The sequence below is a fragment of the Geotrypetes seraphini genome, chromosome 3, assembly GCF_902459505.1.
Source record: "Geotrypetes seraphini chromosome 3, aGeoSer1.1, whole genome shotgun sequence".
Lineage (NCBI taxonomy): Eukaryota > Metazoa > Chordata > Amphibia > Gymnophiona > Dermophiidae > Geotrypetes > Geotrypetes seraphini.
In genome coordinates, this window is record NC_047086.1 from 51,046,194 (window position 1) to 51,070,648 (window position 24,455).

General features: G+C 41.0%; 1 protein-coding gene across 4 annotated transcripts in view; it reads right to left on the bottom strand.

The window, feature by feature from the left end:
• Positions 1 to 584: 584 nt before the first annotated feature.
• KCNQ5 (potassium voltage-gated channel subfamily Q member 5) overlaps positions 585 to 24,455 on the bottom strand; it is a 919,416-nt gene continuing 895,545 nt past the window's right edge. For all 4 annotated transcript variants that reach the window (XM_033936063.1, XM_033936064.1, XM_033936062.1 and 1 more), the window contains 3 exons: positions 21,169 to 21,300; positions 7,246 to 7,372; positions 585 to 3,069 (listed from right to left, as the gene is read on the bottom strand). In XM_033936063.1, the coding sequence (XP_033791954.1) occupies positions 2,167 to 3,069; positions 7,246 to 7,372; positions 21,169 to 21,300 (1,162 nt within the window). In that variant the 3' untranslated portion in view covers positions 585 to 2,166. The remainder of the gene's footprint in view (positions 3,070 to 7,245; positions 7,373 to 21,168; positions 21,301 to 24,455) is intronic.

Sequence of the window (24,455 nt, forward strand, 5' to 3'; positions counted from 1 at the left end):
AAAATCATAAGTGTTCGAAGCTTGTGTGGTTAAGGCAGAGCTTACAGGAATGGAGCAGGGACAGCAACAAAACTCACGGGGACAGGGCGGGGATATTGAGTTCCTGCGGGGGACAGGGAAAACTTTGGCCCCGTGTCATTCTCATTTCTGTTCATTTTCAGATTTTCCACACATTTTTCCAATTGTTGGAAGTTCTGTCAATTTGTTTCAGACATTCATTTTAATAGCAATTTTTGAATGTGCATTAGAATTTTGTAACCTGTGCAGCAATTGTATGCATATTCATTCAGAAGTTAACATAAAAAGATTTTGCATGTATTAAATCTTGTAAAGTGCATGGAATGGAAGTGGAGTGGAATGGAAGAATGTGTGTTTTTTCAGGTCAGGCAGTGAGGGCCTTCGGGCAGTTGCTTCTCCCCATTTACCAGGACCAATCCTTCTCAGAAAAATAACCCCCTCTGAGCAGCCTCAAAACCCTAAGGTGAGCGTTACAGTTATATAATAGAAAAAAAAAATAATTCTACTGTAGCAAAGAAAAGTCTGAAATGCAATGAAGATAATGAAAGAAATACAAATACCAATGCTTTCAGTAGTAACTAGAAAATTATAAGGTATTCCTGATTTATTTTTTTCTTGAGAAAAAAATTACATTTTCATACATGATTTACAGAATTGTTTTGTTATGTGTACAAGCTGTATTAAATAAGTTAAACTAAGAAACTTCAAGCTCTTAAGCATGTCATTTAAGGCAAGTAGACCATGTTCTATGTGATGAAATATCAGTAAAATCAATCAATGGTTTCTGCTTATTTATATATTTAATGAAAGAGGGTAGTACATTAACACAGACTTTTGTTTTTGCTATCCTCTTTCTAAACCTCGCCACATCTGTTTGATCTAAGTAAAGACTCATTTCTTTAACAATTATGAGACACACGATGTAAGAAAGGCACATAAAACATTTGAAAGAATAAAAGACAAATCTAAAAACTTTACATAATTTGAATATGTTGTAAATACTTTTTTTAAAGTGTACCTACTGATCTGTCTGGACAAATGCAGACATTTAAATAAGTTAACATTTTAAACGATCTGAGATGCTGACAAAAAACCCCTATATTTCTTCATAAAATTATATTCATTTTGGAGTTTTAATGATTGGACAGACAGGTGGAACAACATAAGGAGACCTGAATGCATATAACCTTTGTGGAAAAACAGTAATTAGTTAATTGTGCTTCAAGACATCTTTCAGAATTTGCTGCTAGAGCTTTGTTCATCAAGCTTAAAGTATGGAACTCAACTTCAACTTTGGACCTCATAGGCATAAACACAGTATGAATACTCTACAGTATGCATGTATTTTTCACACAACAAGACTATCATGTAAGAATACTTCTATAAAAGAAATATGGAGGCAGAAATTAATATTTTGTTTCAAAGTAAACATTTCAAGTCCTTCCCAATGCAGCTTACAGCATCTTGCCAGGATTAAGACCGCAGTAACATCTGATGTATAATAAATCCTCAGAGAATTTGTACATTTCATAGCAAAAGAATGTTCTTATCATAAAGAACAACCTGTAAGTGGTGTGCAAAATAGTTTGCCACAACACTGTCACCAAAAATATACAGAAGTTAACGTTCTAATAATTGGTATTAAAATATCTGCTTAATAATGAGTTAATGTATGTATCTTACTACTAGCAGCCATTCTAATTCCATGTTGCTGTTGTCCTTGATACCTTGCTAGCAGCTGTAGATAATATTTTTATTGTAAACATAAATTACCGTATTCTCTAATTCTGAACATATGCATTTTGAATTAACCCAGAGGCAAAGTACTTTAACCCTTCATATTAAAATTCTGCTTTGCAATAACATTATTTATTATTTCATTAGATTCTATGACCATAGGTTTGCAGATTTATCAATATCTCAACATACTACACTATATTACATGACGGGGTTGATGTAGATATTTTTGGATTTTAGCCTTCACATGCATTTTCATGCAATTAAAAGATGGGCTCATACAACTGCCTTTCAGTTTCTTCCTTATTCTTGCATTTGTTTTTATGTTATGAAAAGGGCTTTCCAAATAGTTCATGCAATGATATGTATACTAAAGAAATTGCAAAACCTATAAATAAAATCCATAATTTGCTATTTAAGTTTGACATGAGGCAGGCTGAGTGCATCCGTACTATCCCCTATCTTACAAATGTTTTGAGATGATCTTGTATTCACTATTGGTTGAGAGCTGGGATCAAAGGTCTCCGTTTCTGTCTCTATATCCAACTCTTCATCTTCTATAAACAGTTTTGACTCCCTCCATTCAGGGTAAAATTCTTGACTCACCCTTGAGCTACTTGAGTCACTATGAGTAAGCTGTGCATTCAGTTCTGCAGAATGTATCAGGTTTTGAACAGATAATGATTTTCCTAAATCCTTGTGCATTGCTAGTGTTCCTCCATCAGCATCGAGGCTTTTTCTCCTTAAAATCCCCTTTGTCAAGCTGGATTGTGCAATTTGTTCAGTATCCTTTGCACCTACAAGGCAGGCGGTGACATCAGAAATATCTTCCTGTGTGGTCACAGGAATAATATGGATAGGTTCAGGCCTATAGATATGCTTCAAGGAAGGTAAAGGTGGTATTTGTAACGTTGTTGGTGCTGTTGGCTTGGATGTCGGATTTATTTGGCTTGATATACTATTATTTATCACTGTTATTGGTCCATCGTTTTGATTTAGTGGCACCTGTGAAGCTTGACTATGTGCAGTCGGATTGAAAGCATAGTAAGCTGGAGTGTTAAATTCATTTGGTGTCAGTATAAACTGGAATCCTCTCGGAATGTTGGCACTAGCTGATCTGGATATACTTCCACTAGTTTGTGCAGAACCAGACAAATCTCTGTTGTCTATGGGACTCTGATAATCCGAAGTTGGCTCGCATTCAAAAACAGGCATCTGAAAAGAAGTCAGCGTTAATGCTGAAGCAGATCCTTTTCTTAAAACTTGTTGGTAGATATCCAATAAGCTGTCCAGTTTTGATTCTATGGATTGTACCTAAAGGTTAAAGCAGATCACAATCAGTATGCTATGTATTTTTTTTTTTAATGTCTCATAACTGTATTTTTGCATTTATAAAACAACGGAGATCTTTTACTACGCTGCAGTAAGTGTTAGCGTACACTTACCGCTGCTTAAAAGGCATCCTGTGGTAGAATTCCAATGTGCATGTGCAAACTACGCACTAAAATAATTCTCAGAGGAGCCTATCTGGGAAGTGGAAAGTGGAGCATGGCAGCGTAAATCAGTTAGCACAGCCACATTATAGCATGCTAACTGATTAACATAGAATTAGTGTGTGAGCTTTTATCACCTACAAAATGGGTGGTTGTACTTGTGACCTGGAAACAGGGTACTGAGTACATGGATCTTTGATCTTCCTCAAAGGGCAGATGACCCTCATTGGATAGCTCAGTCCTGCTCTGAGGAAGGCAAAGATGTTAAAACTGTAGGGGGGGTGAAGCCATGATCTTTTGGGCTGTACTAATATTGATCTAAAATTGAATAAAAATGCCTGTGCAAGACCTGGAGGAGTCATGTGTCAGTGTTGAGTGTAGGAGAGAGCCTTAAATTCCAAGAAGTCTACCTGATACACGGAAAAATAAAGGAAGATAAAAGACCATGCAGCCTATCCAGTTTGCCCATCCATGCCATCTACTATCCTTTTCTCTCCCTTAAAGATTCTATGTATGTGTACCCAAGTTTTCTTGAATTCAGATACAGTTTTCATTTCTACCACCCCCATCGGAAGGCCATTCCATGAAGCCATCACCCTTTCGGTGAAGAAGTATTTCTTCAAGTTACTTCTCAGACTGTCTCTTTTCATCTTCATCCTATACCCCAATTAAAAGAGCCTTGCCTTCTGTGCATTTATATCATGGAGGTGTTAAAACATCTTTATCGTATCTCCCCTCTTTTCCCTTTCTTCCAAAGTACATACCTGCCAGGAATATGAGATCCACCCCCCCCTACAATCCGATAAGAAGATCAACTGTTTTTACACCTAAGCATCAATAGGACCAGCCGCCACTACCGGGAACCCTTTGCCACGATCCAACCAGACATATAAGATCTTCCCCCAGCATTCCATTGGATAGATCAATCTACCTGCTTTTAAATATCAGCAGCAGTGGGAGAACAACTGCTTTTACACCTAAGCAGCATTGGGACCAACCGCAACTACCAAGAGCCCATAGACCAGATCATGACAGGAGTGTGAGCTCCACACCTCCTGCAGTCCGCTAGGAAGATCAACTGCTTTAACACCTAAGTAGCAGCAAGACCAGCTGTCTATAATAGGAGCCCTTGCCCCGATCCAACCAGGCATGTGAGCTCCTCCCCCTATATCCCGTTTAAGAGATCAATCTACCTGCTTTAAATATCAGCAGCAGTAGAAAAACAACTGCTTTTACATACAAGCAGCAGCGAGACCTACCGCAACCACCAAGAGCCCACAGACCCGATCCTGCCAGAAGCGTGAACTCCTCCCCCTGCAGTCCATTGGAGAGATCAATCTGCCTGCTTTTAAATATCAGCAGCAGTGGAGATCAACTGCTTTTATACCTAAGCAGCAATGAGACCAGCCACAACCACCGAGAGCACACAGACCCGATCCTACCAAGAGTGTGAACTCTTCCCCCCCTGCAATCCGCTAAGAAGATCGACTGTCGGCTCCGGGCGGCTTTCCCGCAGAGGAGAGAATCCTGCATTCACTGTGGACCTCATCTGGGGCAGCCTCCTTGGAGCGGCTGGGGCACGGGCAGTGTGTCTGGAGGGAATGCATGGATGGGAGAACATCGCAGGGGAGGAGACATAGGCATCCTGGGACTGTCGGCCAAGTCTCTTCCCTGAAGAAGCCCTTTCTGGAAACGTCAATCGCTCCTCCTAAACTTACTTGCTCCACTTCATCACTGACGCTGACCCATTCTGCTTCTATTCCTTTCTCTCCTCTCTTCTACCTTCCAAAGTATTTAGATCAATGCTGTCTTGTTAAAATGTTTATTTTATTTTTATTTTTCCTCTAACTCTACTTTTCACTTCTCTATTACCCTCCAGGTACTTTAGTTAGATTGTGAGCCTTCGGGACAGTAAGGGAATTTTCCAAGTACCTTTCTTATTTCTAATCTTAATGTATATTTTCTGTAAACCGCTTAGAACCTAACGGATGTAGCGGTATATAAGAAATAAATTACATTACATTACATATTGAGATCTTTATGATGAAGACCACTGACCATTTTAGTAGCTGCCCTCTGGACGGAATCCATTCTTATAAAGAGGGGCATCATCACCTCCTTTTTCCTACTGTATATTCCTCTCCCTAAGCACCCAAATATCCTTCTTTTTAAAATTTTTATTAGAAATGCAGCAGATACAAAAATAATGCAGAAGCATGGATGCTTACAAAGTCATAAAACACTAACAATGCGTATATAATATGAGTTTAGTAAAGACAATTCACCAACCAGGCAAAGCGAGTAACATGCTAAACCAAGAGTACTCTCAATCCACATCATGTTCTGAAGTGAGGAGTCCCCCCCTTCTACTCAGCAATGTGTACTACACGTATAGAAGGCTAGACAGTGAAAAAAATGGGTGAATAAGAGATGTGGGTAGTCAAAAACTAAGCAAAGTTGCTCAGAAAGCTGCTTTAACATTTTGAAATATAAATCTGTCTCACAGACAGATAAACATACTATCCAATTTACAACCCTGCACCCCCCAAAAAAAAATACCACCATACCAAAACTCACCAATCATCCCCCACCACTCATTCACCAAGCACACTATACCCAAACCTCCCTAAAATCACATAATCAAAAGGAGAGATGTCTAGAAAGATACAAACAGGATTGCTGAGAGGATGAGTCCCCCCTTTGTACAAGGCCTGAATGTCTTTCCATAGGGAGACATACTGTATGTCAATTTTTCTAATTGATGACTGGAGTGGAAAGTCTGTATTTTGAAAGCAGCAATTTCATGCATTTTCTGAAACCATTGGGAAAAGGATGCTACAGCCTCTAAGCACCGCTGCGTGTGGTAATTGGTCAACTGCTAGACAAACAAACGTTGCTAGGCGTCCTAGAGGTAGGCACTGGTATATTAGGCCAGGTTTTATCTGGCCCATTTACTGACGCCTAACTCGGATGCCTAGTGGTGCCTAAGTCTACCATGCCTATTCTCCACCCCTAACCATGCCTACTTTTCAGGTAGGCATTATTAGGCATCAGGGGACACCTAAACTTAGGTGTTGCTAGGTGCAGCTCTAAGTTCCATGTGGAACTGTTAATTATTTAAATTAACTTCAATAGCGTGGTCAATTACCATGCTATTTAAGCTAAATAAACCAATATGGGCTGTGTGCGGACTTTAGTTAGTCATCACCAGAAGACCTCAATGTTGGTGCCATTTATAGAATCTGGCCCTTTATGTTTTTCACATATAATCACACCTGAGTTCTGCTCCTCTTTCGTGCACAAAACTTCTTCACCCCCTAAATTGTACCATTTCTTGCATATTTTAGCATTAAAATTTAGCTGTCAAATTCTGGACCATTCCTCAGACTTTGCTAGGTCCTTCCGTAAACCTCAAATATGGAGAAGACGTCAGTGGCAAGAGCTAGAATTTGGAGTAGATACTCATTTATCCCTGTTAAGTTGCAGTGGATCCAGCCTACTGGTGAAAATGCTAAGTCACAATGCATATGTGCACTCTTGCATATATGCTAGCATGCTGCCTAAGCACTATTCTGTACCAACATATATATCTTATATACCATGTAAATGCAAGGAGGCACACACAGGATGGGACATTGGTGAGGCTGTCACTGTTAAGTTATGTGCTATATTTAAGTACACACAATTATACCAGCTCTATGGCTGGCATTAAGTACGAGCGCCTAAATGGTAAGCACCTATATACTGTATTATGCTAGTATTTTATAATGGGACCTAAGTACCAATGCATGCAAATTTGCCTACTAGTTGAAAGACAATTATAGCTGTGGAAATGACATACAATATTACTCTCTTAATTGCCCATATCTCCTCATCGATTCCTCTATCTTAGTCTAGAAAGCATAATACTGTAGATGCAGGCAAGGTCGATGAGGTAAATGAGCAATAGGGGGACTCAAAGACAAATACTAAGTTTAGTAGGTGTAATAAGTTGTACCTGTTTTTCCACTTTGACCACACGCCCCAGCATGCTAACATCATCAGTTGCCTCATTTTCTGCAGCACTTTTGTCTCTGCTTTTTTTATCAGTTGTGATTTGGCTTTTTCCAAGAATTTGGTCAACACTATAAACAAAATAGTGAAAAATCCCAGTATGAAGAATAAACATTGATATTTAGGAAAGATGCTTGCATACATTTATACGTTTTAAAATGATTAGGTGTATCAAGACCATTTATGTTATCCCTCCCTTAAAACAATGGAAAAGCTTGCTTAGCATTCACTGGGACCCAAAGAGCTGGCTCCTATGATTTCACAGGTAGTGTTCCAGTATCTCTGGTCCTGAAAGACAATTTTCTAGGGAAACACCCTTTGGAGTTTCCCATTTAAAAATCCAATGTTTATGTTTATTATGAATTTGATATACCGCTCTGGCACTGACTGATCTAAGTGATTTACAGATAAAGGAATGTACATAAAACTGAAAATAGAAAGGAACTCCATAAATTAGATAGGACAGAGAAGGTAGATCAGAGAAGATAGACAAATAGAATAAATAGAATAATTACATCGTCAAATCAATCACAGTGTTAAAAATCTGCACAGAAAACCCTATAGAGATCATAAGAACATAAGAACATAAGCAGTGCCTCTGCCGGGTCAGACCATAGGTCCATCCTGCCCGGCAGTCCACTCCCGCGGCGGCCCAAACAGGTCACGACCTGTCTGAATCACCAGAAGGGGCTCCCTTGCCACCTTGGTTTCTCATTGAAGTCCTATCTTCCCATCGTAGTCCTAACCCTCCAGTCTTGCACATGCACGACCTGTTGGGTTTCTATACTTATTACCTGGTTAGCTTTCTATACCTGTGTTACATCCCAGCACCTCTCTCAGTATCCCACGATCCCTTTATCCCTCAGGAATCCGTCAAATTGTCAAATTAGTTTTATGGCACAATAAGGGGAGGGGAAAATCCCTCAGAAAGCCTGATTGAAGTAGAAAGTTTTTAACTTGACCTTAAATTTATTAAAACTAAGCTTACTTCTAATAGAAGTTTATTCCATAGAAAGGGAGCTAAAGAGAAAGCACTGTTTCTGGTAACTGCCTAAAGAGCCATAGAGGGTAAGGGAGTGGTCAATCTAAAATTTTCTGCTGATCAAAGCACTTACCCTCTCTTTTACTAACGCATAGCGTGGGTTTTAGCGCCAGCAGCAATGGTAACTGCGCTGACACTCACAGGAATTCTATGAGCGCCGGAGCAGTTACCGCCACTGCCGGCGCTAAAACCCACATTATGCATTAGTAAAAAAGGGGGTTTATTAGGCGCATAAAGGGAGGTTTTACTGAAGTAGGCAGGGAGAAGGTTTTACTGAAGTAGGCTGGTATTTCCCGAAAGGCTCTGTGAGCTAAGTAGAGAATTTTGTATGACACATAGTAGTGTACAGGTAACCAATGAAAGTTATAAAGCAGTGGTATAACGTGGTCATTACAGTAGATAGGAGTTTTATAGCAACCTTCTGAACTGTATGTAACCTTTTTTATTTTCACAAGTGGCAAACTTGCATAAACCATGTTGCAATAATCTAGTTTACTCAGTAGGAAGGCATGGATTAGAGTATGTAGAATTTTGATCAAAGTAGTATTTTATTTATTTTAACATTTGTAGTGTACAAAAACATTTCTTAACTAATTTGGAGATATGGTCAGTATAGGACAAGTAGGAATCAAAGATAATTCCCAAATATTTAAATGAAGAAAAAGGGTCGAATTGGTGATCAAAGTATAGGTTTTAAATTTGGGACTACGCTGTTGCCAGTGAACCAACAAACGGAAGATATTTTTGATATTTATCATCAATCCAAGTTTTCTCTCTTGTCATCACAAGTTGTGACTCAGGTCTAAGGATAGAGGACAAAGCTTGGCTAAAATTAAAATATCGTCAGCAGGATTCCGGAACTTGACTGCAAGACAGTATGGCTGGGTGATTTTACTGTTCCTCCCTCATCAGCACAATTCAGTTAATTTGACAGCACAAGTGATCAAATTCACACTCCGAAAGGGAAAAATCTGTTTTGTGAAATCTTCTGCAGCTGATATGGCATCAGGAAGACAATCTAAACTGGAAACAGCATTTGCTGCAGGAGCTTCAGATAAGAGGGCTAAACAAGTTCCACCCACTCCTTCAAAGGTGGCATTACCTAAGGACACATCAGAATTGCGGGAACAAGTTATATCTGAGCTGAAAGCTATAAGGGAGACAATGCAGGTTAAAACCACTGAACTAAAGATATTAAAAGAAGAAGTTCAAAATCTTAGCCAGAAGTTACAGATAAGTGATGATAAAACTGTACAGTTGGAACACCGGATGTCAGTTATGGAAGGCAGTTTGATTAAGCTTCAAGCTGAATATAAAGCAGTGGATCGCCTGACTAAAGAATTAGAGGATGCTAACAACAGAAGCTGGAGGAATAATATTAGATTACTGGGGCTCCCAGAAGGGGTAGAGGGATCAGATGCTGTATTTTTTCTTGAGGATTTATTGCCTAAGATGCTCTCCATCAACCTGAAATATCCTCTGGAATTAGAAAGAGCACATAGAATTCCATCCAGAGCCTCCAACAGTCAAAATGGTCCCAGGCCCATGATATTCAGGGTACTGCGTTTTAAACAAGCTTTGGATATTTTGTCTACCGCTAAGCAAATGAGGGTGGTAAAATGGCAGGAAACAAAAATCCATCTCCTGCCTGATTTTGCTAAAGTCACAGTTGGCTTTAGAAAAAAGTTCCTGCTTCTCAGATATCAGCTGAGACAAATGGGAGCAAGATATGGGCTGCTATATCCAACAATAATGAAAATAACTTTTAATAATAAAACCAGTCATTATGAGGACCCGACTAAACTACAGGACTTTATTAATCTGCATTTAGACCCGATGACATAGAGGGTGATATGAAAGGTATATTCTGCTATCAATCTTTATTTCAACTTTGGATTTTATTTTAACTTTGTTTTTTTATTTGCTGTTGTGTGGTCTTGAAATGAGGGTGTTCCTTGTTAATTATGCATGAATTGTACCTGGGCATGATTTTCTCTTTGGATTTGTGGTAAAACTGTGTGGGGAAATTTGTGTTGATTTTGATGTGAGCCAATTGAGAAAGAGATTTAAACTTGAAGGGTAGGAATTCTATTGTTTAACTGTGGTTCATTGGATAACATTGCGCTGGAGAGTTGAAAAAGTTGTTTCTGATAGTGCGAGAGGTAACTATGGAGATTCCCTGCCTGGCCTCAAGAAGCTGCTGTGCCATTCAGCTTCCCTGGATTGCAGATTACAATAGAGCATGCTAAGAAGGAAATGAAATAAAACCAAAGAACATCCTACTTTTTGCTGCACTCTTCAAACAAAAAATGCTAGACAGGACTACAAATATTACAATGCCCTCCTCCCCTCATCACGGAGTGATCTAAAAGGTGTCATCCTAGAATCAAGATGCCACAAGACTGTTCTGCAAGCTCCCTATGCCTACGTAGTAGCGTGACAGCTATGACCCAAGTGAAGTCATCGGACTTCAGGGTACTCGTTGCTTTGCCAATCTGAGACGCGCTTTTTATCTCTAAGCAATTCACTTTTTTCCTTCCTCGCCCATAGTAGTCCTTTTATTAAAACAACAGTTACTCGGCAGCCAACAACACTTGCCAATCAAAGAGCCTAGGCTGATTAAGTGATGGAAAATTCAACCAATCGAAATAGGGCATTCGCAGAGACTGCTGGGCAGCTTTTGCTCCGCATCTCTTGGAGTCAAGTCTACTTTCGCCTGTGAGGCAGCAGGGAAAAGGGCGGGATTACCTCCACAGTGAAGATAAGAGCGGGGCTCGAAAGGAAGCCAATTAAGCGAACAGCAGCGAGGATTGACTTTTACAGTGGCCAGTTGCCTGTTTCGGCCGCTATTTCCTGTTTCTGAGGTATTGATTTTAAAATTAGAACAATAGAGTTAGATGGCAAGAGAATTAAACTACAGATATGGGACATAGCTGTCCAGGAACGATTTCGAACAATCACAACTGCATACTATAGAGGTGCAATGGGTATCATGTTGGTATACGACATCACAGGGCAGCAAACAAGGAGTCAAAATCACACCTGACCAACAAAAGAAAAACAGCTTTTTCCAATGTGTTCTTCTGTGAAGGACATTGCCTTAATCTGAACGTCTGCTCACACTGAACTGGACTGTGCCTGTTCTAGAAGTTTGCTTTCCTCTGTGGGACTTTGATAAACAAGAGAAAATTGCCGTCAGCCAAGCCCCTGCCAGACCATGACCATCAGAATGAGATGGAATATGTGCTTTAAATAGGAAAATGACACACAGGGATTTAGGCAAAGCTCTAACTGGGTTGATAATAAAGAAAATTACAGCAGGAAAGAGAGGCAGAGTCAAGTAAGTAAAAGCACATTAGTATGGGTTTTTCTGAGATAAGATTTAGGCGCGCTAAGCATTTTAGCGTATGCTACAATACCACACGCGCTAAATGCTAATGCCTCCATAGAGCTTGCATTAGTATTTTTCATTTAGCACGTGGTTATCGCACGCTAAAAACGCTAGCGCACCTTAGTAAAAGGAGCCCTTAGTGAAAGATATGCAGGCAGATCACATGCTGATATGAGGAAGAATACAGCAGAAAAAGGCAAGCAACCCCTGTCACATATTGATAGGCAGAGTTGCAGAAAGGCTGTCATAGTGATAACAAAATATGGAAGGTGAGAGGCAACTCATTGTATTGGTGATAGACATACATTAGTAGTCATATTAGGAGGGTCAGGCAGAATATCACATGCTGAGGGTTTATTGTACTTGATATTACTGCCTTTCCTAATATGTATAGCAAATTGGTTTACTACAACATTTATAAAAAGGAAAGTAAAAAAAAGCAAGAGAAAAAGGAAACCATATGGTTTACCAAGTGACTGAAGGAATAAAACAATGGCTCTTACGAGGTACAGAAGAATGCAGAAAAATATAGAAAAGAACACTATAAAAATCAGAAATTCAGTCTTTTTATTGGTTTATTGTTAAAAAAAAGTTTGAATATGGTTTTATAATTAATTAACTGACCATAACAGTAAATTATATGTTTTTAAAATGGTCTTGTCCATTGGGGGATTCTTGTTCTCTATAAATGTGTTTACATTTTGGGTATTTATGGTGATATGCTTATAGTGGGATTTGGGTTTAATTTATTATAAGGAACTATAAGAATTAACTTCAATTCTAGAATCTTTGTTTATTTTATTTGTTCTGTAGATTCTGAATTTTCATTTTATTAAATTTGGTGTGTACTTATGAGTTTAACTATGGTTAAGATGAAGAGAGCCTTTATAATGGTGTCATTTATTCCTTATAGTTTCCATTTGATGGTGTCTAACAGTAGATTCTTTATGGGTGTTTATTATTATGATTTATGACTATTCATTTTATTATTGGATAATTTCTGGGAACATGGCTGATATTAGTTAATAGTGAATTTTAGTTAATAGTGAATTAGTTAATAGTGAATTTTGATATTCTTAATAAAGTTCATAATGAATTAATTATACATTTGTATTTTTTTTACTATCTTCATGCAAATGTTTATGTCCTAGAAGGTATGATTTGTCTTGCTTTTTAAAAGAAACTATTTAATGATAAATGGTAATGTATTTTCTTTATTAATTACTTAAGATGAATTAACATTGTATGGTATTTATAAGCTATTGTGTTTTTATACTTGATCTTAGTAATATTTTGCAGAACATGGAGTGTTTATTTGGGATAAATTAAGGTGCTTGGGAGGGGGGGGGTGGTGATCTCCTAGTCTAACGGCCTCTTTTACAAAGCTGTGCTAGCAGCTGCGCTGCACTAAGGGCCCTAAAGCCCATAGAGATTTAAAGGGCTTCGGGACTGTTGCCACGCGGCAGCGCTAACGCGGCTTTGTAAAAGAGGCTTTAAATGTTTGCATTCAACTTTTGTGTGATTTACAGGGTTGGGCTGGGGGTGGGAAGGGGGTGATTTATTGTTTAGGGTCCTGGATGTATGTGGAAAGTTTAATTTTTAATTTGGTCAATAGGAAATTATTGGTTTATTCTTTAAGATTTTGTAATCAAATAAAATGGCTTTAAAGTTATATTCCTTAAATGTCAATGGACTTAATCATCCCATAAAAAGGAAAAAGATTCTTAATTTATTGAAGAAACAACAAGCGGACATTTATTTCATATAAGAGACTCAGCTGTCAGCTGCTGAGGCGGCTAAATTGGAAGTAGGGGGGGTGGATAAAACATTGTTTTTTCACACCAGCAACAGGAAAGAAGGCAGGTGTGGCAATCCTAGTTAATCAGAAGATTTCTGCTACATCTGATAACTTTCAGGCTGACCCCATGTGGCTCTATGTTAATATGACTTCAGGAAAAGATATCCTAATGCTTCTTAATATTTATGCACCTAATACTAATCAGGCAGATTTCTTTTTAAAAACTCCAACAATTTTGTCACTGGTTACGACTAATTTAATCATAGCTGGAGATTTCAATGTGGTTATGGATCCAATATTAGATAAACAACCGAGTAGGCAATTAAAATCATTAGGTCTGGATAATCTAGTAACTTAAATGCGGATTAAAGGATATATGGTGGATTTTTCATTTTAATGCTCAAGAATTTTCATTTTGTTCCCAAGTTCCCAAATCATTTTCAAGAATTGATTATTTTTTTGTTTCAGATCATTTAATTCAACAGGTCACAAAAGCTAGCATAGATCCGATCATTCTGTCGGATCATGCTAGAATTTGGATAGAATATCAGTTTACCGAAGAAGATTCTAATAGACCTGTTTGGAGGTTGAATAATACACTGCTTGCAGACTCAAACTTTCTTGAGGAAATTCAGATAAAAATGAGTGAGTATTTTCAACTCAACACCTCAGAGGAAATCTTTTTGGAAACTATGGGATGTGTTTAAGGCAACTATGCGAGGGCAGATTATTTCATATTCGGCACATGTTAGGAAATTACTGAGATTAGGGTTTTCAAAGTTAGAACAAATTATTACTGCTTGAGAATCACAATTGGTTTTAAAATGGGATCATGATTCCTGGAATGACCTGATGAAGGCTAAACATAAATATAATGAGATTTGCTCACAATTGGCTAAGAAAGATTTATTTTGTCCGCAAGCTGTGTATTATGGAAACTCGAATAAAGAGGGGAGAATATTGGCCAATTATCTTAAAGCTAAGAAAAAAAGAGTAAAGATTGCAGCTATTACTGATGGAAAAGGAAAATTTTTTACCCTCATTTCGGATGTTTTGAAGCAATTTCTGGATTATTATAAAGCTTTATATTCTGAGCTATATTCAAATAATGAAAATGAAGGAAGAGAATTTTTAAATTCAATTAATGGGCCAAAAATTCCAGAGCATATAAAGGAAAAACTTGAGGTGCCTATATCATTTACAGAAGTCCAGTCAGCATTGAAGTCTCTCAGAGCTGGATCTGCTCCAGGATTCACAGTGGAGTTTTTAAAATCTTTTCAAACCATACTGTTACCTCATCTTTTTAAATTATATCAGTCACAACTGACGAAAGGTACTATGGCAGAAGCTTTAATAATAGTTTTGCCAAAGCTAAACAAAGATCTTATATTGGTGTCAAACTACATACCTATTTCTTTAATCAATGTAGATTGAAAAATTCTAGCTAAACTATTGGCTCTAAGGTTAGATAAGGCTCTCCCTTATATGATTGGAATGCACCAAACGAGTTTCGTTGTTCAAAGATATTCTTCAAATAATACTAAATTGGCATTTCATATGCTAAATTTAGCAAAAACAATGGATGATCCGGCCTTCTCTGTCTCTTTGGATGCAGAGAGAAGGCCTTTGATCGTGTAGAATGGACTTTTATGTATCAAGCAATGGATTGGTGTGGAATAGGATCCAGATTCATTCAAATGATTCAAACTTTGTATAGTTCCCCTTCTGCCAGATTATATATTAATAATACATTCTCAGAACGTTTTTCTCTGAAGAGGGGAGTTAGACAAGGATGTCCCCTATCTCCTTTGCTTTTTGATGTTGTTCTGGAACCCTTGTTGTTGGCTATTCAGCAGGCAAAGGAGATACAGGGTATTCCATATGCAGGTTGAGATTATAAGGTTTCGGCCTATGCAGATGATATTTTTCTTCATTTGAAGAATCCTGAATCTACCATCCAGCATTTACTGGAATTGATTGATCGATTTGGCAAATTTTCTGGTTATAAACTAAATTGGAGCAAATCAGAGTTTCTTCCATTAAATGTGCATTGTGTAAAAGGTTTATTTGATCTATTTCCATTCCTTTGGAAGGAAGAGAGTATAAAATATTTGGGTATCATGATTCAAAGAACATTGGGAGATACAATGACAGTAAATGAAAAAGCCTTATTATTGAAAGTCAAAGAAATATGTGAGCATTGGAATCCATTACATCTTTCTTGGTGGGGGAGAGTCCAAACTATCAAAATGATGATTTTACCTGTAGTTTGCTACCAAATGAGAATTTTACCAGTTTATTTTCAAAGTTCCTTTTATTAAAAACTAAATGGGATTCTTACAAAATTTATTTGGCTGGGTAAAACTGCTAGAATAGCCTTAGTATCTTTACAAAAATCACAATCGGGGGGTAAGTTTTCTAAATTTTTATAGGTATCATCAAGCCTTCATTTTGCGTCAGGATATGTATTGGATACTTCCTGAACTCATGGATAATCTACCGGATTGGATGATATTAGAGAGTCATCTCATGTCCCCATTACGTCTTAACCACATTTTGAGTATCAAGCTGCCTAGAATATATATCGACAATAGAATTCTTCTTTCCACCTGGAATACATTAAAATTTATTAATAATTTAACACCTACTCCAATACAGCAATCTATGTGTCAATCCCTATGGTTAAACTCCAAGATACAACTCAACAAGTCTAAAATCTTCTGGAAACTTTGGTTGCAGGCAGGCATATGTACTTTGGAAGATGTAATTTCTAATGGAAAAATGGTAAATTTATTACAATTGCAACAATCATTTGGCATATCAAAGTCTCAAGAATTTAAATGGTTGCAGTTGAAAAAGGTCATTCAGAAAGAGTTCCCTAATTGGTGCAACTTAAAAAATCAGTATAGCTTGCCGGGCCTATGTTTCCAGACAGATTTGCAAGGGCTCCAGGCTGCCAAGTGATATAAATTAATATCAGAATATTTGAATAAAAAACCTAAAACAAGTCTAAAAGACATTTGGAGCATTGAGACAAAGCAACATATTTCTGCTAGTCAATGGCCATGGATTTGGACTTGCAGAATAAGATATACAGCGTCAGCATCTATGAGACAAACTTGGTTTTTTCTGTTGTATATAATTTTTTGGACTCCAGTTTGTTTGCAAAAGTTAGACAGTTCAAAATCTAATAGATGCTGGCACTGTCATTTTCATATAGGGACACTGGATCACTTGCTATTCTATAGTCTGTAGATATTCAATTTTTGGAAGTCTATTTGGGGCAAAATCAACATGATATTGGAAGCTTCAATTCCATTGTCCTAAGACAGTGTTATTTGGGACTTTATTAAAACCTAAGGGGTTCATAATAAAAAAAAACCAAACCAAACATCTAAAAAGTGTCCTAAATGGCTACTTGGACGATCAAAAAGCCTGATCGTCCAAGTACCCATAACCAAAGCTGGTTTTTAGACGTATCTAAAACCAGCTTAGGCCTTTCCCCTGCCTCTAAACGCACAGAGAGAAAAGAGGCGTGTTTAGAGGAAGGGAAAGGGCAGGTGGTGGGCAGGAGGTGGGCCGACCTACACCTAGGCGTGCAGCAGGTATAACCAAAACCTTAGGCAGGTTGCCTAGTCGGCACTTATACCTTTTTGACTTAGACGAAGTCAAACCAGGTCTAAGTGCCGAAAAAGGGGCTGCTGAACTGATGGCCGCTGGAGCAATCAGTTCAGCAGCCTGGCAACCTACCCACCCACCCACCGCAACCATCGCGGCAGGAGAGATGGCTCATCTCCCCTATCACGATGCCATCACTCCTCTACCCGAACTGCTGCGACCCACAGCAGGAGAGATACCCTATCTCTCCTGCCGCGGGTCACGGCAGTTCGGGTAGAGGAGTGATGGTATCGCGGTAGGGGAGATGAGGCATCTCTCCTGCCAGGATACATCACCCTCCCCCACACACAGACACACAACATTGGGGCAAGAGGGAGCCCAAGCCCTCCTGCCCCGGGCACCCGCGGCACCCCCCAACGATATTGGGGCAAGAGGGAACCCAAGCCCTCCTGCCCCGCAGCAGCCATGGCACCGCCGAGTACGATTGGGCTAGGAGGGAGCCCAAGCCCTCCTGGCCCCGGCGACCCCCACCCCCCGACTCGGTATGGCCAGGAGGGAGCCCAAGCCCTCCTGGCCCCGGTGACCCCCTACCCTCACCCCCCACTACAATACGGGCAGGAGGGATCCCAGGCCTTCCTGCCCTCGACACAACCCTCCTCCCCCCAATGACAGCCTCCCCCGAACCTCCGAATGGCCCCCCCGCCGACCCGCGATCCCCCCGGCCGACCCCCGACCCCCCCTTCCCCGTACCTTCAACGTTGGCCGGACGGACGGGTGCCAAGTCCGCCCGTCCGACAGGCCAGCTGGCTTTGGAATGGGGCTGGATTGGCCCAGGTGGCTGAAACCCTGCCTACAAGTGGGTCTGAGGCGCTTGGGTCAATCAGAACAGGCCCGGGAGCCTTAGGCTCCTCCTGTGGGCGGGGCCTTAAGCACATGGGCCCAACCGAGGGGGGCCGATCGGGGATTCAGGGAGGCGGTCGTTGGGGGGAGGGGGGTTGTGTCGAGAGCATGAGGACCTGGGATCTCTCCTGCTTGTATTGTAGTGGGGGGTTGAGGGTACGGGGGTCGCCGGGGCCAGGAGGGCTTGGGCTCCCTCCTAGCCATATCGAGTCGGGGGGTCGCCGGGGCCAGGAGGTTTTGGGCTCCCTCCTGGCCATATCGAGTCGGGGGGAGTCGCCGGGGCCAGGAGGGCTTGTGCTCCCTCCTGGCCCGATCGTACTTGGCGGGGGGAGGGCATGATCGCCGGGGCAAGAGGGCTTGGGCTCCCTCTTGCCCCGATATCGTCAGGGGTACCGCAGTTGCCGCGGGGCAAGAAGGCTTGGGCTCCTTCTTGCCCCGATGTCGTCAGGGGGTGCCGCGGTTGCCCGGGGCAGGGGGGCTTGGGTTCCCTCCTGCCCCGATGTATGTGTGTGGGGGGGGGGGGCGGTTGGTGTGGATTCTGTAACTGGTGTTGTTTTTGACAGACACCGGTTACAAAATCCAGCTTTTTAGCGAAGGACTGGCTCCTCCTTCGCCTAAAAGCTCCTCCTTCGTTTTTTTGGTTCATTACGGGGTATAAGTGTAGACATCGTGGGGGTGTACTTGTAGATGTAGTGGTTGACTGGGCATTTAAACAGCTGAATGTAGAGGCAGGCCATTATCAAAACAAGGACGTTAGTTTTGGTTATGGGCACTTTCCCTGCTTCTGCTTTCAACGTTTATGGCCTTAGGCCAAAAAGGGACTTAGACGTTTTTTTTGATTATGCCCCTCCACGAGTCCAGTTACTGCAAGCAAGAACAGACTTCTTATAATGACAGGGATAGCTATGCAGTAGATAACAAAAAATTGGAAGAACTGGAAGTCAACTTTTAGTGGGAAACCCTGTGTCAATTTTATAGATACGAGAGAATGAATTCGAAACAACTGGAACATTATAAAAAATTTAAAGAGACTTGGGAGTCCATTAATGGAATTTGTAAAAACTGATTGAACAAATAAGCCTTTGATTCCTAATTGATTTTCACGTACATCCAGGGAGGGTGGGAGGGAAGGAGGGGAATGTATTTTATATTATTATTTGTTTGGTTTTAAGTGCTGATTATTGTATTAATTGATTATATATTCTGTGCACATTTGTATGTGATATGAAAATTAATAAAGAATTAAAAAAAAAAAAGGTCAGCATAACAACATAAACAGCGAGTCCTAAAGAGCGTACGAGATGAATCAGAGGACTGATAAAAACACTGAATAAGAGGGGAGAAAGTGCCGAGTTTTATGGGACCCCACAATTTAAAGGGAAACACAGCTATTGTAGATATCTTCCCCCTTAACAATGAAACTTCTATTAGAAAAAAAAAAAGAAGATAGCCAATTAAGGGCTCCTTTTACAAAGGCGCGCTAGGGTTTTTAGCGCGCACTAAAGATTAGCACGCGCAAACCATGCGTTAAATGAGAAATACTAACGCAAGCTCTATGGAGGCGTTAGCACCTTAGTAAAAGGAGCTCTAAGTGCCATGTTTCTGATGCCAATATCAAATAAACTATTTAACAGGACATTGTGGTCGATTAGGTCGAAGGCAGCAGTAAGATCCAGAGAGATTGCTAAAAATCTCCATAAATCACTTATCATAGGTGTCGGGATTGTTTCTGTACTATGCCCTCTTCGGAATCCTGAATTAGGATGGAGCACATTTGCTTGTTCCATATAGTTTTCTAACTGCTCTAATATTACCCTTTTCACTAACTTTGTGGGGAGGTTGGAGATCCCCCTGCCATGATAAGCTAAGTGGCTGCGGCAGGGAAACCTCCGCCCCCCTCCTCCCCCCGCGAAGTCAGTCGGAAGGAGGGATGCACACTCCCGCCGGAATCCCCAAACCCATCAAGAACTCTGCCAGCAGGAGGGATACCCACTCCCTCCTGCTGGAATCCCCACCCTTGAAATAACCTGGGCAGAAGGGATTCCTATTCCCTCCTACCTCTGAACCCCCTGAAGCAAGCTGGGCAAGAGGGATGCCTACTCCTTCCTGCCCTGGTGCGGTCCATCCGTCCAACTTACCGTAAGTGAAGGGGAGGGGGGTATTGGGGAGTGGTCGGAGGCTGATCGGGGGTTCGGAGGGGCAATCGGGGGGTGCGCCTTGGGCAAGAGGGTTTGGAATCCCTCTTGCCCGTATTCTAGGAGGGGGTGGGGGTCGCAGATGCGCCGTGGGCAGGAGGGGTTGGGCTCCCTCCTGCCCGTATTTTAGGAGGGGTGGGGGATCACGGGTATGTCACGGCAGGAGGGGTTGGGCTCCCTCCTGACGGTATTGTTTTGGGGGTAGGGGGTGGATCGCAATCACGACAGGAGAGATTGGACATCTCTCCTGCCACGATCGCGATCCTCCCACCCCTGAATTGCCATGAACCGCGGCAGGAGAAATTGGGCATCTTTCCTGCCGCGAGTTGTGGCAGTTCGATGGGTGGAGATCACGATCACGGCAGGGGAGATGAGCCATCTCTTCTGCCGCGATCAATGCGAGGGGGGTTGGTTGTGGGCAAGTTGCTGGGGCTGCTGAGCTGATCACAGCAGCCACGATCAGCTCAGCAGCCCCTATTCAGAACTTATACCTGTTTTGACTTGGTTTAAATCAAACCGTATAAGTTCCGAGTAGGCAACCTGTTAAAAGTTTTGGTTATACTTGCTGTACAACTAAGTCTAGGTCGGCCCACCTCCCGCCCTTTCCCCTCCTCTAAAAATGCGTCTTTTCGCTCTAGGCGTTTAGAGGTAGGGGAAAGGCCTAAGCTGGTTATAGATATGTCTAAAACCAGCTTTGATTATCAGTACTTGAACGATCTGGCTTTTTGATCGTCCAAGTACAGATTTAGGCCACTTTTTGGATGTTGTTGTTTTTTTTTAATTATGAGCCCCTTAGGATATAAGTGGTATATAAATAAATAAATAAAATATTGTTTGCAGATGTTTGATCATTCAATAAAGAGTCTGAAAAAGCTTCAAGCAGGTTTTGTACAAAAATTCATAAATGTTAATTTCCCACTCACCGTGTCTGAAGGCTCTTTATTCTGCACAGCATATCTAAGTGACCAGCTGAGTATTGCTCAATCACATCTTTCACATCATAAGGGCGCAAAGTCTCTTTAAACTTCCGCTTTGCCACATGAAATTTCATGATCCTTCAAAAGAAAAATATTTTTTGTAAAAATAAGTAATCAGTCTTAGACGAACCCTGTTTCACTAATGAACAGTGCCTTCCAAGAATCAGTTCAGCACGAAATGCTACATTTTAAACGTTTTCTTCCCTTCTGCTGAGGCCAGCAATTAAACTTTGTATAAAACTAAAGGTAATACAGACCCTTCTGATTTCCATCTTTTTTCTAAATTACTGTATTAATATTATTAATCTGCTTTAATACATATTAAAGGACACCAAATAAACTATAGGCATAGGACAGGCACAAAGGATTTCTGAGGGGGAGGGAGTGATTGTAGAATGTGTGGCTGGGCAAATTGGATAGGTTGTATGGCCTTTATGTGCTGACCAAACAGGTATATGGAGCAAAAAAAATAAATAAAAATAATGCAACATATGCTCCATATACCTAGGGTTACCAGATTTTCCTTCAGAAAAATCCAGACCCATGGCCCCACCCAATTCCATCCATGTCCCGCCCCAGCCCCATTAACACGTTTGTGGATTCCGGGTTTTGAAAAGCTGTCCAGACCCCTCAAAAGGAGGACATGTCTAGAGAAATCCTGATGTCTGGTAACCCTACATACACCCATTTAATCTGCTTTTTGTTCTACCCTTGTGTCATCACAGATCATCTGCCTCTATTGCCATTCCATACCATACCATATTGTTTCTTATACCCCGCAAATGTTAACTAGGAATAGAGAGTTGTGCGGGGACAGAAATCCCACCCATCCTCGCCCGTCCCCGCCAGGATCCGCTCCATCCCCACCCATCCCCCTCAGGATCCTCTCCGTCCCCACCTGTCCCTGTCAGGATCCTCTCCATCCCCACCCATCCCCGCAAGGAAATACCTCCATCCCCGCCCATCCCCATAAAAAGCAGCAATTACTTCTGACAGGATCATCAATTCCACAGTTTCTTTTGTGTTTGCACTGCTGTTTTCCTTGTGGAATCTCTTTGGTGGAACCCTTTTTTTGTTTTCTGTTCAGGTAATTAACTTATAAACCCCCCTCTTTTACTAAGGCTGACGTGTCCATTATATTATATGGACGAACCCTGCTTCCAAAGCCTTCCATCCCCGTGGGAGTCCCGTTGGCTAGAGGGGGGTCCCCATGGGAGTCCCGTTGGCCAGAGGGGGGTCCCCTTGGGAGTCCCGTGGGTTAGGAGGGGATTCCCGCGAACCCCGTTCCCATGCAGACCTCTAGTCCAGACCCACCAAAAGGAGGACATGTCCGGGGAAATCCTGACGTCTGGTAACCCTACATATACCCATTTAGTCTGCTTTTTGTTCTACCCTTGTGTCATCACAGATCACCTGCCTCTATTGCCATTCCATACGATACCGTATTGTTTCTTATACCCCACAAATGTTAACTAGGAATCTTTGCGGCTTACATAAGATTAATAAAGTTGGCAGCATAGACATTATGAATCATAGCGAGACTATAATGAAAACAGATGCGTTTTTAGCACCTTGCTAATTTGAAGATAGGAGGAGGTCTGACGTAAGCAGATCAGGAGGCAGTTCCAAATTTTTGGGGCCTTGAAACTTGAAAGTGGATTTGAAGACCGATTTCCTCCAAACTTGTCGTGGAGAGGGAAGAGGTAATTTAAAGCATCGAGTCATTCTTCAGTTATAGAAGGAGTGAATGACATGGTGACAAAATTCATCACCGTTCCCGTCCCTGTCCCTGCGGATAACCGCGGGAAACCATCTTCATGTCATTCTTTAAGGAGAGAGGGAAGAATCAGAGTATGAATGGCCACAACCACTGACCCGCAAGCTTTACTTTGAAGAATGCTGGTGTAGAAGGACTGAGGTTGAAATAGATACTAGAAAATGACATGGGATTATTTCCCGCGGTTATCCGCGGGATGGGAACAGTGATGAATTTTGTCACTGTGTCATTCTCTAGTGTGAAACTTGGATGGCTGAAGTTAGCCCAGTTGAGCTCTCTGCATATTTATTTATTTAAAAGATTTATAAACCACTTACAATCGAAGCGATGTACAAAGTAACTTACATAATATAATAACAAACCATAAGTACATTAAACAAAATAACATCTACTTAGCAGGTCAGTGAAACTAAAATTCTTATCTCTCAACATCCCTTCATTAACCCATTGAGGCAATATGATGCTAACTTATAACAACAATCCATGTTACATAAATGCATCAACGAACAATTGAGTTTTCAGTTGTTTCCTGAAACATACCCCATCTTTACACAGTTTCATGACTCCAGGAAGGGAGTTCCAGAGCTGAACACCTACTACTGAAAATATATTTCCAATTCTCTTATGGTGAATCCTAAGTTCCTTGTCATTGACAAGCCTCACACATCCCTCAGATCGTAAACTATGATTAGGATGGTAGACATTCCAAAGATTTTAAAACCATAGCAAAACAGTAGAGTATATCACCTGTTGCGTATATGAAAGCACCTTGCGATATATTCTCTGTGGGAATGGAAGTCAGTGAAGTTTTTTAAAAAAACTGGTGTAATATGTTCAAACCTGGAAGTATCAGCCCTGTGATACCATACGTGCAGTTTTAAATTGAATTCTATACTTGACTGGCAGCCAGTGTAGTTCTATCAGCAGCGAACTGGCCCTATCAAATCAGGCCTAATGGAAAATCAGTCTAGCCACTGTGTTTTGGAGTAGCTGCAAACTGAGGGAGGAGAGGAGCAACATGGGCCATATTGATAACTTTTCCCCTAAATGAAGGTAATGTGTTGGGAAGAAACAACACCGTGGACAAGCACGTAGCCTGAGCCGTTGGTTAAATTTCCTGCAAAATATTTACATTTTTTGACATTATGAAGAGAAAAAGGAAGGAAAAATACAAGTCTATCCAGTAGATTCAGTGTTTCTACCTGCACTGGATCCAACTGATTAGTTTGTTTGCCATAGAACCATGAAAACTGAGATCTCTGAAGCAGTATTGTTGGGCGGGGAGCATGAGCCATAATATGGAAGAATGGAGGGAGTGAGGGAAAGAGATGCTGAGGTGAGGGAGAGAATAGAAAGGGAGAATTGGGTGTCTGAGAGAGGGAAAGAGATGGTGCACATGGGGAGATGCAGAGAGAGGTGGGAGGGAGAGCGAATTATTGGACATGGTGGTGGGAGA